Source organism: Zootoca vivipara, chromosome 4 (genome assembly GCF_965207765.1).
Source record: "Zootoca vivipara chromosome 4, rZooViv2.hap1.1, whole genome shotgun sequence".
Lineage (NCBI taxonomy): Eukaryota > Metazoa > Chordata > Lepidosauria > Squamata > Lacertidae > Zootoca > Zootoca vivipara.
Window position 1 is genome coordinate 25,396,005 of NC_142587.1, and position 18,456 is coordinate 25,414,460.

At 43.1% G+C, this 18,456-nt stretch overlaps 1 protein-coding gene across 3 annotated transcripts in view; it reads left to right on the top strand.

The window, feature by feature from the left end:
- The window catches only part of ATP11A (ATPase phospholipid transporting 11A), a 116,437-nt gene that overhangs the window by 39,550 nt on the left and 58,431 nt on the right, over positions 1 to 18,456 (top strand). For all 3 annotated transcript variants that reach the window (XM_060273372.2, XM_088668588.1, XM_060273373.2), the window contains exons 2-5: positions 13,658 to 13,780; positions 15,640 to 15,729; positions 16,828 to 16,908; positions 17,572 to 17,679. In XM_060273372.2, coding sequence (XP_060129355.2) covers positions 13,658 to 13,780; positions 15,640 to 15,729; positions 16,828 to 16,908; positions 17,572 to 17,679 — 402 coding nt within the window. The remainder of the gene's footprint in view (positions 1 to 13,657; positions 13,781 to 15,639; positions 15,730 to 16,827; positions 16,909 to 17,571; positions 17,680 to 18,456) is intronic.

An 18,456-nucleotide genomic window follows, 5' to 3' on the forward strand; every position in this document is an offset into this window, starting at 1 on the left:
ACTTTTATTGCAACAGCACCAGTTGTGGTTTTAGTTAGTAGTTTAGGCATTTTGGTGGTGCGGTTTAGTGTAGTGGTTACAGTGTTGGTCTAGGAGCACAATTCAAAGTGTTGGTGCTGACCTTTAAAGCCCTAAACGGCCTCGGCCCAGTATATCCGAAGGAGCGTCTCCACCCCCATCGTTCTGCCCAGACACTGAGGTCCAGCACCAAGGGCCTTCTGGCGGTTCCCTCGCTGCGAGAAGCCGTTACAGGGAACCAGGCAGAGGGCCTTCTCGGTAGTGGCACCCGTCTTATGGAACAGCCTCCCACCAGATGTCAAAGAGAAAAACTACCACCAGACTTTTAGAAGACATCTGAAGGTAGCCCTGTATAGGAAGAAGAAGAGATTGGATTTGATATTTGAATCCATTGCTCTGTGTCAGCTTCTCTGTTAAATGGTGAGGATGTTAAATGGTGTAAAGCAATGTCTTCATCATTTCAGGATTTTTTTTAAAAAAAACCTTTGCATAATGTTGGCCCCCTTAGGAGTGATATTGATTAGACCAATATCTAATATATTAAGATAGCCTCATCACGTTTACTCCTCCATTGACTTCTGTGGAAATAATGGAAGGGACTGTTGCTTGGAATTATTGAAGAACAGGCAGCAGCTGTTTCTACCAACAGCTAGTTAACCATTTCTCTAATTCCAGTTTTCCTGCTGATTCTGGATTAGTGGACTTTGTAACTAAGATTAATTAATTCTCTATTCCTCAGTGCAGAGAAACCACTGAAAAAGTCAAATGCCATTGCAGATTTAGCCTGAGACTTCTCCCAAGAATCAGACATTACAAAGCCCAGGCTTTGGGATAAACAGCCTGGAGGTACAAGCTATTTCACTTTGGAGAAACATGAAGACATCACTTTCCAGGTTTCCATGGTTATGTGCACTTGCAGGCTCATCAGCGACCCAGTTAAACTAAAGTACTCACATTTAAGCTTATTTAGTTGCATGCGAGAGTCAGGAGGCTCGCTTAAACCAAAGTACTTTGACTCCACTTAGCTGTGGAATGCATTCTGAGCAATAAATGCAAATTAAATCCATCCTCACAATGGAGGTCTGAGGATTTTCAAGAATGCATACATAGAAAAAGAGTGAGTCAGAATGGCAGGGCAGCTCAGCCCTATGGTCCCATTACAAGCTGTAGTCCTATACACACTTCCTTGAGAGTTTGCTTTATCGATCACAGTGGAACTTACTCCTTTGTAAGCACGCATAAGATAAACCTGGTGGTAGTTACTTTGGCTCTGCTTGTGATGGTTCAGCTGTACCCTGTTCCGCTCAGCTCTGACAACAGTGAAATGATAATAAGGAAACCTCCAATAGTGACAAGTTATTCTCATAGCAACAGCACAGCTACCCCAACCAATCTCATTGCCACGTGTGGACGACTCCCCTAGGACGTACGCATGGAAGAAACCAGTCGCTATGCAGCAATGTCATGACAGCACAGTAGGCAAATATTAACTCGTTCCTTCTGGTCTCACCTGCTCTGTGGCTAGTGATATTTGCGGAGGCAGAAGATAGCGGTTTTCTCTCTTGGACAACCATAAATGCTGATAACATACAGCAGTGGTTAGGAACTGGGAGACACGAGTTGTTGTTGTTGTTTGTTTGCTTATGCAGCGTGATCAGTGTGCGTGGCACCTCACAGAGCATGCCTTCCTGCTCCAAGGAGTGAGTTCAGACCCTGCTTCAGGTATATGGAAGATGGTGCTATTTTTCCTCTTTCACATCTATCAAGTTTCCATGGTCAGTACCTCTCTAGCTACATCTAATCAGTTCCCAACATTGCATCACATTCTACATGACCCAGAAAGGGAACCTAAGTGTGGAGAGAGAGAACCTTTTCATTCTTAATGTCCCCAGGGGCGCGGAGCAAGCTTAATCTTCACCCAACTTCTTCTCCTACATGCACCCATATACTCTCATAGTTTTACTTAAGTGAATGATTGCCATTCATTTCTGAGGAGCGAGCTCCAGGGGCGTTCCTAGGGGGTTGGCTAGGTTGGCCTCTGCCAAAGGTGCAGGCCCATGGGGGCACAAAAATTGCCCCTCTCCACTCTGGCTAGGAACCTGACCTCACATCTGCGTGCTCAGGCAAATGGACCGATGGTAGAGGAGGAGGGGGGGGCAGAGCAAAACAGACCCAATCGCAATGGCTATGGAAGAAGTCACTGGCAGAGTATGAAAGGCACCGAAAAGCAAACATTTTGAGTTTCTTGTCCGTGGTCGCTCCCAGCTTCAGAGTCAGTGCTACATCATCTTGCCAAGGATGCAAGGGAGCCTAGGTAGGCCTCTGAAGATCTGTACTTGGGGACACTGCTATAATGATGGGAAAGCTGCCTACTCACCCCTAATACCGTATTATTATTTTTTTAGGATCAGCTCAGAGTTGTGCATCTTTTTTTGCAAAGGGGGGAAGCTCCATTTTTTAGGGTCAGCTCAAAGTTGCTGAGTTTCCTTGCAAAGGGAAAAAAAATCCTGTTTTTATGGGGCTCAACTCACACTTCTGCAGCTTCTAGGAAAGGAAAGGGACCCATTTCTACAGTTTCCAGACAGATCTAATCAGCCAGTCACATGTCTCCCTCTGCAGACAACAATTGAGGCCTAGGCAAGGGGCCGGGAGAGGCTGCGAAGGGAGCCAACTCTCTTATCTCCCTCCCCAATCTCTTGCAATCAGCTGCTGAGGGGGTTCCTTTCAAGGCTCTCTTTCCCTCTTGTTAGCCTTTAGCTCTTTCTAAAAAAAAGGCACGATCTTCCTTTAGCCCCTGGACAATTCGGCTCCAGGGACCACGCACTCACTCCATAAGACGCACAAACATTTCCTCTTACTTTTTAGGAGGGAAAAAGTGTGTCTTATGGAAGGACAAATACGGTACTTTATGTAGAGCACAAATAAACACACTTTCCCAAAGGCCCTTGCCACTTTCCAGCTCTCCTTAGATATACACCAACCATCATGATGAATGACACTTTGCTTAAAAAACAAACAAAAATAATTTAGGTGTGTGTGTGTGTGTTTCACTACCACTGTAATGATTGAGAAGATATCTATGAACATTTGTATTATATTTATAACAGTGATCAGCTCTGCAATCATTTGAGTTTCTTGCTGCTGTGCATCTTTCGTTTTGCTCCAAGAAATGCTCTTTTTACACACTTCAGTTTCACCTTTTGTTAAATTTTGAGTGCAGGAGAAGCCCAGCAGTCACGTTTTATATTTAAGTAAAAACACAGAGCAGCCAAATATGTGTCTCATGTATAGTTATGGCTTCCGCATGCCCTGTTCATGCCAGTCTGAATTCTCATGTATCTTGGCTGGGCTTCAAGATGACAAGTGATATATCATGGCAGCAACTTCTCCTTCTCTGCCAGGGGAAACAAACACCAGCGCTTTATTTGCTTCTAGTAATCTGCCATAGTGGAAATATAAGACAGTTGAATAGTATGGTGCTAATACGATATACGTTTATTGAGGTGATGTTGAAAACGTGTGTGCTTGGACTGCACGATTCTGCTGTGCTACTTAAAAAGTTATTTTGACGGTTCTTTCCCTTATCCCTAGAAAAATTATTGTAGTTTTGGGAGTTTTGTTTGGTTGTGATGCATGATTGATACAAAAACATGATGTTTTTGATTCTGATGCTTATATCTTATAAGCTAGTTTGACGGCCTTTTTGACAGATAAGTGGCTAAAAACACAAAGATGACTAAGTACAAGGTTTCCTTTATGTCGTTTCCATGTTCCATGTAGTTCTGTTACAACCCTTGAATTTGTAGCATACATAAAGAAGCAGATTGTGACCGATACAAATTTATGTTGTGTAAGATGCCTAGAACTGTTAATATTAGGTGTGAAAATCCATGGATAGTACAAAAAATGCATTAGCTCTCATAGTTTTATTTATAATTGCATATAATAATTCAAACGTTTCAGTGTTTTTTCGGCTTCTTGAATAGACACCAACACTCTCCAAATACCCGCTTTCCTATTTTTACACAGAACCGAAGTACAGTGGTACCTCGGTTTGCGAACTTAATTCATTCCGGAAGTCCGTTCTTAATCTGAGGCGCGCTTTCCCTAATGAGGCCTCCCGCCGCGGTGCCCTTCCACTGCTCGGCTTCTGTTCATAGACCGAGGGAAAGTTCGCTAACCGGAACACTACCAGTTTTGCGGAGTTTGTATACTGAATAGATCGTAAACAGGGCTGTTCTTAAACCGAGGTACCACTGTAGTTGTTGTTTTTTCTTTTTCTTTTCTTTTACAAAATGATATAATAGTTAGCTGACATTGAATTAATTACACTTGTTTAATGAGCTACGCTTGTAAAAATTCTTATTCAGTTGTTGGTTTTGTTCTTACAGCAAATATAAAAGTCCAGGAGCAAACAATTATGGGTTGCAAGGTGGGAGGTGTTGTGACGTGGGGTTTGTGATTTCAGCTCTCTTGACAAAACATGCTGGAGACAGTTCTCTAGTAACAGCTCTTTATTAAAGTGAACAAGACTGAAGACTGAGGAGAGGAAAGCTACATTTATAGGGACAGGGGACTAGCTAGGAAGGGATACATTTTGGAGGGAACAATATCAAGCAATCACAGTGCTGCCTTTTGGAGGAAACCAATAAGACAGAGGATCCAAATACAGCAGCTTAAATGAACCAATAGTAGCTGTACCCTCTGGAACCAAAAGGCAGTTACTTTATCCTAATGCAAATACAGACAATAATAATACAGATATAAAATCCTTTGACTCAATACACAACAGGAGGCATAAAAGGCAGGGAAGGGGAAAAAAAGATAAGGAACATTACCATCTCCCAATAGAGCAGAATAGCTTTAAAGCTTAGATGCTAAACCTTTCAAGTGACAGACTTGCCGGTTCTAACCTGAGCAGTAACTAACCCCTGTGCACACGGTATGTAGCCGTTTCTGTCGAGACCTTAATATTTTTCCACTCCAGGACTCTTTAAGCATCTGTCTCCTTCATAGCTGTGCCCTTGTTAGCACTTGAGGAAGGGCCCTAGCTCAGCTCAAGAGTGTGCAGAAATTCCCAGGTTCAGCCCCTGACATCTCTTGCTATAGCTGGGGAAAACACCTGCCTGAAACTCGGAGAGTGCCATTGCCAGTAAGTGCAGACAATTCTGAGTTTGATGAACCAGTTGTATGACTCTGTATAGGTGGATTCTAGTAAATCCCCTCCCCGCACCAGTGACAGTTCAATGCCCCTCGCAATGACCCAAACACAGTTTGGAACTGTGTTTTCCAAACTTGGGCCTCCAGCTGGTTTTGGACTACAGTTCCCATCATCCCTGACCACTGGCCCTGCTAGCTAGGGATGATAGGATTTGTAGTCCAAAAACAGCTGGAGACCCAAGTATGAGAAACTTTGCCCTAGAAGCATAAAGGATCCTGGAAATAAATAGAAATCGAGGGCAGAGGACACATGCTATCATTCCTATTGGGCTATAGAATCAGCAAAAATTAAGTGTCCTGTCACCAGACAGAGTTAGTGCCTGCGCTCTGCATTCATGTTGCCAGGATTCCATAACAGCATATTGGGAGCTTGCATGTGCAGTCTCCTGCCTCCCTATTTGGAGGCATTTGTCTGCTGCTTGTGGCGAATAGAGAAACCACTGTGTTCCCACCACCACCTACATAATCTCCAGTTTTGCAGAAAGTTCCGTCTTTTTCTGTGCGTCCCCTTTTTGTTGCCTTGTAGGGAGGGGGGGACACTGGCTGGAGGGGGAGCCCCACTTGGCTATTAGATGAAATAATGTGAAATTCCCTATGTACCTTTCTGTGTCTAAGTAGTGACAGGGGTAGGCAATATTTTGAATGGCTATAGGAATAGTTATCGATCCTAAGTTCACCTGATCTGACTCCTGGAGATGCAGTTGTCTCCCATCCTCAGCTACCCTGTAAGCTTCACAGTTCTAACAATCAGAAGCCTAGCATGACGAGACAAGGCAGCAGCACCTAATGGGTAAATGAGACATCATTTTTTGAACATTAAATCAAAACAGGCCTACACGGTGAGCTACATCATCTGCTTTTAAGCAGCGAGTGTGCTCTCTTTGGTTGCAGATTAATCCGATGAGAACAAATGTAGAGGAGGGACGAATGCTGTAACATAGCGAGAGCAATGTGTTATTTTCTACATCGCTGTATGGATTTTAGATGCTTAGAAGAGCAGGGGCTGCCAGTCTATTTCTGTGAAGTGACAGAACAACACCATTTCAAGTGCAATCTGAAAAGCAGCGATAATTGCTTCATCAAGGTCAGAACTCTGCAGCATTTTTACAGAACTCCCATCATGTCTGCAAGCCAAGTGTTGTTATCTCATATCTGAGTATCTCAATGCATGGCATATCCTTGTGCAGGTCGCGTTGAATAGTAAACCGAGAGACGGTTCATTCAAAGCTAGGCCAGGCACAGCTTTCAATCAGCATACCATCTGCCCATGTTCTTCCCTCTCCCCTTGAGCAAATGTTCAACAGTATAATGCAGGATTATGCTGGTGAAAGGCTGGGTTTCTAGGGTATCTGTTAGCATAGTGGCTGTGAGCCAGAAATTCTCTGGTTTAAATGTCACCTAAGCCATGAACTCATTGTATGGCAATAGGCAGGCTACTGTTCTCCAGTCGGTAAGATGATGCAAGGGTACCTTTCCAAGCTGTATTGTGAAGCATTCAGAACACTCTCAATGTATTCTATGAAAACTATTATGGTCTTATTAACAATTTGGGAAAAATACTCTCATTTTCAGTTTTTATCATACTTAATCCAATATTTTACTAGCTTGATCACATATCTTTGGCAATTTACAAAACCTGATTTATGATTTTAAAAAATTAATGGAAAGAAGATTTGCCTAGTCAAGCTATTCAAATATTGCATTAAGGCAAATCTTCTTTTCATTAATTTTAAAAATCATAAATCAGGCTTTCTGCTTTGTAAAATTGCCAAAGATATGTGATCTTTGCCAAATCAGTAATTGCCCCCCCCCCAATGTGCGACATTATCCTGACAGATGAGAACAAGAGTGATATTTCAGTTTCATATGGATGTGTGAGATGAAAATCGCATAATAATAACTGGCTCACTTTAGTGAGGGATAGATAGTGGCCCTACTACCACTTTGAAGGTTATAGTCTTTGTTAATTCTTTGTTAGTGCCTATATGGTATTCCAGACAAACCAACTGTAAGAGACCCTGTCCGGCACAGGAAAAGGGAGACCGTTTTGGTGAGGCGCCGTGCTCAGCTCCCACGCTCATTGCAGCTATGGCTGATGGGAGAATGCTAGGCATTGTTGGGTAGAGGGCAGGTTCAGGCTCTCAGACCATATCTCAGTGGCTGAGAGGAGACAGAGAAGGGTGGGAAGCCAACACCATCCTTTCATCCCTTGGAATATTGTGTGATGATAGTTCAAAACCACCAGCTGTGTCTAAGGGCTAGACCAGAAATGATGAAACAAGTGGCCAGCCAGATGATGCTGGACTCCTAACACCCATTAGCTCCAGCCTAGATGACCAGTGGTGGGAGTTGGTTTCCCATCCTGGCCAGACAGTAAGTCCACCTGGAAGAGCTGTTCTCGCAGCCCAGTGCTGGATTGTGGGCTTGCAGTACCTGTGGATGCAGCATGCATGTAGCAAAGCCACAGGGCTGCTGGATACCAGGTTGAGAACCATGCAGGAGCCAATCCCTGCTTCTGCACATGTGTGGTCTGATGAGTAACTGTGCCCCTGAAGGACCAGGTGCGCAGCCTGGGAGTCATTTTGGACTCACAGCTGTCCATGGAGGCACAGGTTAATTCTGTTCCAGGGCAGCTGTCTATCAGCTCCATCTGGTACGCAGGCTGAGACACTACCTGCCGGCGGACTGTCTCGCCAGAGTGGTGCATGCTCTGGTTATCTCCCGTTTGGATTACTGCAGTGCGCTCTACATGGGGCTACCTTTGAAGGTGACCCGGAAACTGCAACTAATCCAGAATGCGGCAGCTAGACTGGTGACTGGGAGCGGCCGCCTGGACCACATAACACCGGTCCTGAGAGATCTACATTGGCTCCCAGTACGTTTCTGAGCACAATTCAAAGTGTTGGTGTTGACCTTTAAAGCCCTAAATGGCCTTGGTCCTGCATACCTGAAGGAGCGTCTCCACCTCCACCGTTCAGCCTGGACACTGAGATCCAGTGCCGAGGGCCTTCTGGCGGTTCCCTCATTGCAAGAAGTGAGGTTTACAGGGAACCAGACAGAGGGCCTTCTCGGTAGCAGCACCCTCCCACCAGATGTCAAGGAAATAAGCAGTTATCCTAATTTTAAAAGACATCTGAAGGCAGCCCTGTTTAGGGAAGCTTTTAATATTTAATGCTGTATTGTTTTAATATTCAATTGGGAGCCGCCCAGAGTGGCTGGGTAGACTCAGCCAGATGGGCGGGGTATAAATAATAAATTATTATCATTATTATTATTTTATGATGGCCCATCATATGATCTGATGGAAAACTCCATATATGTGTTGCTCATAAGGTTTTATATATGGGAACCAGCAGTTATGTTCCCTGTATCTCTCCACATCACGCCATCCTCTTATCCTCTTCCAAATGCATGACAAGATCATACTTTTAGTAACCCAGCAGAGTTAAAGCCATTGTTCTCTAAGTACCATATTTTGATGGTCATTTAGCCCCTTTCCCCATCCCATCCATTTCATCACTGAAACTTAGCTGACACCGTCCCATCTACAGCAGAGAGCAGAAACAATCAAAGCACCAGCTTAGAAATACTTCTAGAACAATTCATAAGATAAAAGCAAGTGGGCTTTTCATGTTAACAGGCAAGGTGAAAAAAATACCTGCAGTTTTATGCAGTTTATCTTACCTGGAGGACAGCTGGGATATTTCTTGACCTAATGTATGTTAAGCAACTAAGCAAAATTGTTTGAGCCCCTTCAGGCTTGTTTCCTCTTTCAGATAATGTTTTTTTAGTACCTTTCCAGATAAACAATTGTGATTCAAGGGATAGATATGAGCCCTGAACGCCCATCCTAGCTCATGCATTGAGCAAGTTGTTATAAATTTCTCAGATTTGTTTCTCAAAATGTAAAATGGCAATCCTTATAACCTACCATATACAGATTTTCTTCTGAGGATGCAAATGTGGACTTTGAATTCTGACAGCTGTAGCACCAGTGAGGTTGTTAACAAATTTAGTGTACCATAAGATTTTGTTGTTGTTGTTGTTCAGTCGTTTAGTCGTGTCCAACTCTTCGTGACCCCATGGACCATAGCACGCCAGGCACTCCTGTCTTGCACTGCCTCCTGCAGTTTGGTCAGACTCATGTTCGTAGCTTCGAGAACACTGTCCAACCATCTCGTCCTCTGTCGTCCCCTTCTCCTAGTGCCCTCAATCTTTCCCAACATCAGGGTCTTTTCCAGGGGGTCTTCTCTTCTCATGAGGTGCCCAAAGATTTTGTAGACTTGCCCATTAAAGTTTATGTCACAAAAGCCTTAAAATATCACTGGGTTTCTTCCCCCCCCACCCCCCGTTTTTTCCTGTTTGGGCTACAGCAAATCAATGTAGCTTTTCCCTTTGAATGGAATAATGCGATACCGTAATTATTCCATTGCTTGCATTTTTTTTCCTTTCCTGAATTTTTTAAAAAGAAACATTATTCTTCAGAAAACTGAATACTTCACTGAGTTATTTGTGAGTACTTCACGCCCCATTTTATTTTAAAAAAGTTTTCTATTATGTTAAAAGTTTCATGACCTTAAACTGAGACACAATGTCATATTTACATCATCATTCAAGCTTGATGAGACTAGGAGTCTTGAATATGTCCTTTTGTATTTATTCAGTTTGCATACCGTTCTTTATCCAAAGGTCTCAGGGCAGTGTACAATATTAAAAACATACTTTACATAGCATAATAATAATAAACAATATAACAATCACATAAATAATAATAATACCTAATAACAGGTCCACCACATTAGGTCATAGGTTGTTTAATGGCTGACAACCTGGATAAAGAGGAATATTTTCACCTGGAGCCTAAAGACATGTAATGATGGCGCCTGGCAAACCTCTCTGAAGAGAGCATTCCACAAACGGCAAGCCATCACAGAAAAGACCTATTCCTGTGTTGTCACCCTCCGAGTGTGAGCAACCTGACCGTCAAATTTTGCGTGAGCTGAAGTTTCTGAACCGTCTACAGAGGCACCCCCATGTATAACACACAATCTAGCCTAGAGATGACCAGATCGTAGGCCACAGAAATGAGGCTATCCCTGTCTAGATAGCGGCATAGCTGGGCCACCAGCTGAAGCTGACAGAAGGCTCTCTATGTCATCGATGCCACCTTTGCCTCCAGCGATAGCAATGGGTCCAGGAGCACCCTCAAGCTGTGTACCTGCTCCTTTAGAGGGAGTGCAATCCCCTCGAGCAGGCAGTCTTCCACCCACCCCGTCTAGGGAACCACCCACTAACAGTGTCTCAGTCTTAACTGCATTGGCTCTCATCCAGTCCAGTACCGAGGCCAGACACTGGTCCAACACATCCACTTCCATACCTGAAGATGTAAAGGAGAAATAGAGCTGTGTGTCATCAGCATATTGCTGACAACACACTCCAAAACTCCTGATGACCCCACTCAGTGGCTTCATATAGATATTAAACAGCTTGGGGGGTATAATTGAACCCTGAGTGGTCCCCACATTGAAGGCCCTATGGTTCCGAATAACATTCCCTAAGCATCACCTGTTGAAGACGGCCATCCAAGTAGGAATAACACTGCTGCAAAGCAGTGCCCCCCACTCCCCACCCACTTGGATAGCCTCCCCAGGAGGATACCGTGGTCAGTGGTATGTGAAGTAAAGACAGCATAATGGATCTCCCACCAGTTTTTGGGTTCTGCATTTGCTGACAGGGCTGAAGCAAGAAAAGCGTACAAGTAATGCTTCATCATTGATGTGCCAATGGAATTGGGTTTCGGTACATTGAGCTTTAAGTTATTATTAGAAACTCATAATGCTTAGGTTTATTTATGGTTTCTTGGATGTACCTTTTAATGGGCTTAAGTAATAGCATATAAAGCAGTGGATACACTTCACTGCTTTTCCTACTTCGCTGCAGTACTTTTTCCTTTCCTTGCAGGGATATCAATATCATTGTCCAAAGGAAATCTAATACAGAGTGGTAGTTTGATAGGGGGGGAAAGTGCTGTCTTGGGGTGTTGTTATTATGGTAGACATAATAGCTGTTATATACTATATATATAGTGTATATATTATATCGATTATTGGCAATAAGCAGTATAAGAGAGCCTTTTTGTTCTACTGTCCTCTAAACTATGTACAGTAGTACCCTCATGAGAAGAATTAAGTTCTGTTGAATAATGGCCTTAATAATGCATGACTCTGCTTTCGTTATTCGGTATTGCTTTTGTTAACAAGGCACAGGTTGCCTTCTCTGTTCTTGAGGATGTAGTGTAAATTACTTAAATCTGCATTTTGGAATACTTCCCCCCCCCAAAAAAAAATATTTTTCTTCGTTTGTAAACTGTTCAGAACATGAAGTCTTTAGCAACAATTTTCAACAGGCTTATACAATCCATTTTCCCTAATGTATTCTTTGGCCATTAGTGATTACCCCCTCCCAGATGTTTTGGAACTACGACTCCCATGATCCCTAGCTAACAGGGCCAGTGGTCAGGGATCATGGGAGTTGTAGTTCCAAAACATCTGGGAGCCAAAGGTTGCCTATGCCTGCCCTATGACATCATTGAGAGTTTGTCAAGATCTGAACCCTGCCCTTACCTCTGTTCTGACCAGTTCACACCAGAAGGCGGGATGGTGGGTACAGCACCTTGGAGAACGCCAATTGAATTCATATGAAGATGGAGTGAGTTTTCATAATGAGGCCCTCCCTCCAGCCTGCCCCTTTTCCACTCCTCTTAAAGGAAATCTTAAAGGAGCAAGTCCCTGGCTTAAAGGGGTGTGCTTTTTCTTTCTATGGTGCAATCTCTGCAAGACTGTCCTGAGCCAGAGTCAGAAGTAGGTCAGCAATAAAAAAACACCAGTGTCAGTGAAGTTAACTACAGTCATACCTCCGGTTGCGAACGTGATCCATGCGGGAGGCACATTCGCAACCCGCAGCGTTCGTAGCATGAAGCGCCGCATCTGCGCATGCACGTGATGCGATTTGGTGCTTCTGCACATGCGTGTGATGTCATTTTGCGGTTCTGCGCATGCGCGAGTGCCGAAACCCAGAAGTAACCCATTCGGGTACTTCTGGGTTTGGCGCGGTCTGCATCCCGAAAACGCGCAACCCACAGCATTCGTAACCCGAGGTATGAGTGTATTCAAAGAAACCAAAAGAGCACAGGCCTAGGGATCACAACAACTCTTCCCAGTAGGTCTTGCCCCAATGAGACAGTTGCTAGGACTGAAGGTCCCTGCCTTTCCTGGTTCCTTCCCCAGCAGCCTAAGGCTCCTTTGCCTTGTATCTCATTTTGGGAAACCCCGGGGGAGAGGAGCCGGTCACAGCAGAAATGGGATAGCCTGGCTTCTTTACCAGCCTGACTTATTGCTGCCTCTTGGCCCCCTTCCGCTCCAGCCTCCACTTCTGCCTCTGATTCTGGACTGCCCTCTGCCCCAGCCTCTTCCTGGTCACTAAACCCATCCTCTGAATCTTGAGTTTGAGGCTAGGGCCATTACAACTTCCTTTAAAAAAACCAACACCACTTAAAATAAATTGAATATAAAGTCTTAACAACTCTTTCCTTAACAAGTCCTACTTATTCCATACATCCAAAATAATAATGCATAGAATCATGTATACTTCCGTACATATGTATTTTAGAAGATTTCAGATAAAGGCCTTCTACCTTTGGTCCTCATATTAGGATTCCCCATCCATACTTCATGGTTTTCATAATCTTTTGTAATCTCCCATGGCAGGAGTTTGCACCCCAAGAAAGGCAGCATATAAATCCTTTGAATAAATAAGTGTGTTAAACTCCCCAACTAAGCAGGGCTTCATAGTCAATCCCTTTTTATAGAAGCTGTGCTGCAAGTAGCAGCCTGCAACTATTTGTCGCATAGCTTCAAAACTTGGAAGAACTTCACAAGTAGCCCCTCAGCTTTGCTGTTTGGAGAGAAAACCCGAATATGTGCAAGCCCTGGCAGTCTCCTGAAATAGCTCCTTGGATTACAATGTACATGATTAGGGAAATATGCTCAATATTCAGAGAGCTGGGTTGCATCAGTGTGCATGCCTTTAGAGTAATATGAGGACAAAATATAAAACTCGCCATTTAGAGTAACAGATTTGAATTGTGTGGGTTTGCTTTTATTGCTCCAGGGGTAAGGGACTTACTGAAGACAATTAGAGGCAGGATTTTGACAGCTCACTCCTATGTGTCATCTAAGTATCGCTCAGGAGAAGATAGGCAAAGACTTTTTCGGGGGGGGGGGTGTTTAAGATTTTGACAGCTATTAGAGAATGAAGGATCAACTGATGCCAAGAGACGGGGCTAGCCAGTTCAGTGTATGACTCATGTCTGTGCAGAACGACTGACTGAACTAAAATGACACATTCTTTTTTCCCACAGTGTGCTGGAGAAGAGAATTGGGTGGACAATCGGACTATTTATGTTGGGCATCGTGAACCCCCTGTAGGCACTGAAGCGTACATTCCACAGAGGTACCCGGATAACAGAATTGTCTCCTCAAAGGTAGAGTGTGTGTTTGCATAATTTGCCTAATGCTTTTGACTCTGCTCTGCCAGTTTTCTTTTTCTTTTTTCCACCAACAATTTTAGTTTTTGCTTCCTGAGCTACCTTTGTTTGCCAGCAGCTGCTTGGAAAAGGGTACTATAATAAAAAGTAGATGTTGCTTCCCACCATTAAAATTTGCTCATAGTCAAATTGTCACTAGTCTGTGCTCTTACAAGGCGCTGCTGATCTGTTCTTATGATACACGGTCATAACAGGCATTTTTCCCCCAGAAATATCTAGCAGGGCAGTTTCCAGAGGACCAGAAGAAAAATTTGCCACTGGGCAAGTTGTAATTATCGTTGTGTGAACAGCTGAATGACAAACAACACCTTCCAGTCTCTTCCCTTCCTATCATAATCACAGCATTCTTAACCCAGTGTCAGGAGCCTTTGGGGTCAGGCCTGCAAGCAGTCATTGGGAAGCGCTAGGTGGCTTCAAATCAGTTAATTAAAACAAATGAGTCAGGATTGGGTACATAGTCAGGTCAGGCAGAAGTCAATGTCCAGAGCAGCAAATAGAAATCAAATGGATGAGAGGTCAGTGGGTGTAGTTAAAGGGTCAAGCAAAAGTTGGGTGTAAGGCACAGGAATGTACATGTCTAATCTGTGATGAGTGACCTCTGGCAGGGTCCTAGATCCCTCCCACCTCCTGCCCAAAGGTTGGAACGTGCTAACTAGTCTTTGGGAAAGGAGGCGAGAGGAATCTAGGACCCTATCACAGACCTCATGCCTCCTTCCCAAAGCCCAGTGTTTCACTTACCCTGCAGCGGCAGCGCGAAGGCTGAGCACCAGATGTTGAGGGCCAACAAAAAAGGCCTTGAGGACACGCACCGGACTACCCTGTGTGAACACTGCCAGTTGAACCCATAAGAATAATAGTCTTCCATGTTACAATTTATTGTTAATTTATCATTCTATCTATATTTCCTATTAGCTACGCAGTATTTAAAAGGACACTTTGATTTACGGGCCGTTCTCTGCATGTGTCAGAAGAGCTGTCTGATTGTGTTACGGACTTAATATTTAGCGGAAATGTCACCTGCAGGTCGTATTGGAGCTCACTTGCTCAGAGGCTTGTCAGTAATGGCTAGCCAGCTGCAGATGGAATATTAATAATAGCTTTCTGGAATTTTGTTGCTAGCATTTGTGTGATATTGACAGATGTCACCCCCATTGCGAATCTTAACACTTAAGCTGGTAGTTTCAAGTAGAGACATCTACTGCTGATGGAAGGTGAACGAAGAGGCAAGCTTGAGTAGGAGGCATAGCAGGTATTGAGGGTCGTGGGAAGGATATATATTATCACCCAGGACCAATATGAAGAGAAGTCATTGTACTGTTCCTCTAGAATTAGACCTGACCAGAGGAGGACTAGCATGGAAAGCTGGAAAGCTCTCAATCTCATAGGTAACCATTTCTAGAAAGATTCACAGGTGAATTCCCCTTGAATTTCGAAAAAGGTGAAGTTCATCCCTTCTGAAAAGCTGGGATTTGATATGTCAGTCTGCTTAATAATGCCAAGCGCTTGTCTCAAGTTATGCAATTTACTTAAATTCATAATAATATTACTTTGCAGATATGTTTTGTGTTTACTTAGAGCAGTTAAGTTTATATATGGCTTTGATCCAGGCAAAGTTAACTCTGCCAATGTTATGTGTAAATCAAGATTTAAGCTTGATTAACTTCTCAGAACTGGGATCTTTATATAATTGATCCCACTGCCCTTTAAAGCCATTAGTTCCTAATGTATACCATTTGATGAATATGAAAGCACAGCATGCCATCAACAATCTATTTCTGCCTCTCTTTTTCTTTTAGTACACCTTTTGGAACTTTGTCCCAAAGAATTTATTTGAGCAGTTCCGAAGAATAGCTAACTTTTATTTTCTCATCATTTTTCTTGTACAGGTAAGATATACACATTTCTTTCTTTAGTTATTTCATTCAAAACGATATACATATTTGATATGGACATCTAAAAGTAAATATTTTGAGTCTTCAGCTATGTTTTATTTTTATAGGGGTAGAAAGGGAATTTGTCATAAAGTGTTTTTGTCTTTACAATGCCGCCCTGAGACCTGCAGGTATAGGGCAATATACTACTACTACTACTACTACTACTACAGTACTATCATCCTGCCTTTCAGGAATGTACATCCCATTAAACTTAGGCCATATCCTCAACGTACATTTAAAGCGCTATTATAACACTTTAACAGTCATGGCTTCCCGCCAAAAACCCTGGGAACTGTAGTTAAGAGTGCTGAGAGTTGTTAGACTCTCATAGACTATTCCCCTCACAGAACTAGTTTCCTGGGTGGTTTAACAACCAGGGAAATCTGGGAATGGAGCTCTGTGAAGATGATAGGGAGGGTCTCCTAACAACTCTTAACTACAGTTCCCAGGATTCTTTGGGGGGAAGCCATGACTATTAAAGAGGTATAATAGCACTTAAAATACAGGGTGTGGATGTGGTCTTAGCTATACATAGATTAAATTAGAAAATGATCGGGGGGAGGGAACATGTTACCTAATCAATGCAACATATAATGGACTATGCAACAAATAAGATACTTTTCCAAGAAGCTAAATGGTATTTCACTAGAATTGGAAAATTGAATACTTAACATTCCTCTTTCCAGGTACTGTATATGGTTCTGCTTAAGCTGTGTTGGTATTCTTTGTGCTGTTGTGGCTCAAGATCACTTTATACACTGCTGTGTGTACAGCAAACATATGTTTGCAAACAGTTGAATCGTGCAGTACCATGCTAGTACCATGCCTTCTGATAAGTTAATTAAGTTACATTAGTCAAGGTGGTCAAACTCTTCTAAGATGTTATGGAAGTCATGTGTAAATCACTGGTTATCATCTTAATGTTCAGATGGTTCAGTTTTAATTTCAGAGTTCTTTATCAAAGGCAGCTAATAAAAACGTTTTAAGACCTTTTTTTTAAAAAAATGCTGTTCTTTAGAAAATGTATGCTAATTCTTTTCCCTCCCCTAGTTAATTATTGACACACCAACTAGCCCAGTGACGAGTGGGCTTCCACTTTTCTTTGTCATCACTGTAACAGCTATTAAACAGGTAAGAGCATTGACTGTGAAAAGTGAAGGTAGTATAAATTCTGCATGGTGTTGTTTTTTTTTAAAAAAATATTATATTCATTTCCTGAGATATTGTTTGTCCAGATGTGTGCGTGCAACACCAACCATGCAACCCCCAACAGTATGGTAACTTTGAACCTGATACACCATGGGTAGGCAAACTAAGGCCCAGGGGCTGGATCCGGCCCAGCCGCCTTCTAAATCTGGCCCGCAGATGGTCCGGGAATCAGCCTGTTTTTACACGAGTGGAATGTGTGCTTTCATTTAAAATGCATCTCTGGGTTATTTGTGGGGCATAGGAATTCGTTCATTTTTCCCCTTCAAAATATAGTCCGGCCCCCCACAAGGTCTGAGTGACAGTGGACCGGCCCCCTGCTGAAAAAGTTTGCTGACCCCTGTGATATACCATTATGATCAGGAGTGGATGTGAATTGAGTTGGAGTCATGTCATTTTTAAAAAAGAAGAAAAAGCAAGCAATCATCATAATTTTCGAACTCCTGCTCTATTCCCCACCTCCACCTCTTCCCCACCTTGCACTTTTTAAATTACAGTTTCTCCAACAATGTTGTACAACTCTAATATAAATGATAAACGGTTACTTTTTTTTGGAATTATAAATATTTAATTGGCTATTTCATTTAGGGCTATGAAGATTGGCTTCGTCACAAAGCCGACAATGCAATGAACCAGTGTCCTGTTCATTTCATTCGACATGGCAAACTGGTTAGAAAGCAGAGCCGCAAACTCAGAGTGAGTGCCATGTATTATTCAATATATTTCTTGGATGGAGATTACTTGAGTTGGTGTGTCAGAAAGAGAGAGAGAGAGAGTTGGATACAACTCTCCATGATATATACTCCATGAGTATAACTTTCTCCATTTCATAAATATTATTTCTGCCTGCCTTTAAAAGAAAAATTAGTCCCATGTATCAGGTGGGCTACGGTAGAACACAGCAGAGCCTTTTATGAACCAGGGTGAAGACTTTTGCTTCGAAAAGAGGATAAGGGTGCAAATAGAAAAGTAGCTATTTTGGGATCTTCATCTGTCACTAAAAATACGCAACAGTGGTGTCAGGAGTTGTATGACCCATAAGAGGGCAGCATCACTTGTGGCCTTTTAGCGGTTGATGTTAAGTACTGACTACACAGGTGTATACCTTTAAAATTGGTTACTAAAGGGGGTTCCGGTTTCCGCCGGCAGGAATGGCGGACCTGTTTTCCATCCCTCTGACCTTCGTAAGGAATTTGGCGGTTGCTAGGGGAGTAAATGGCAACCCCCTACCCTCTCCGGGGGTTACGGAGAGGGGCCGCTGGCCCGCGATGCCCCCAGACCCACTCCGACTGTTTATGGAGTGGGGGGAGCTTGGGCTGAAAAGCACTTACGAGGCCCAGGACTCCCGGACGCTAATCTGCATGGCGGGGATTTCCATGGTTAAAGAAGATAATTAGGCTTAAATCTATGGACATACTTCAGAAGGAGGGGAAGAAGCGCTGTTTACTGCTGAGAAATCTATGCTGCTGAGGG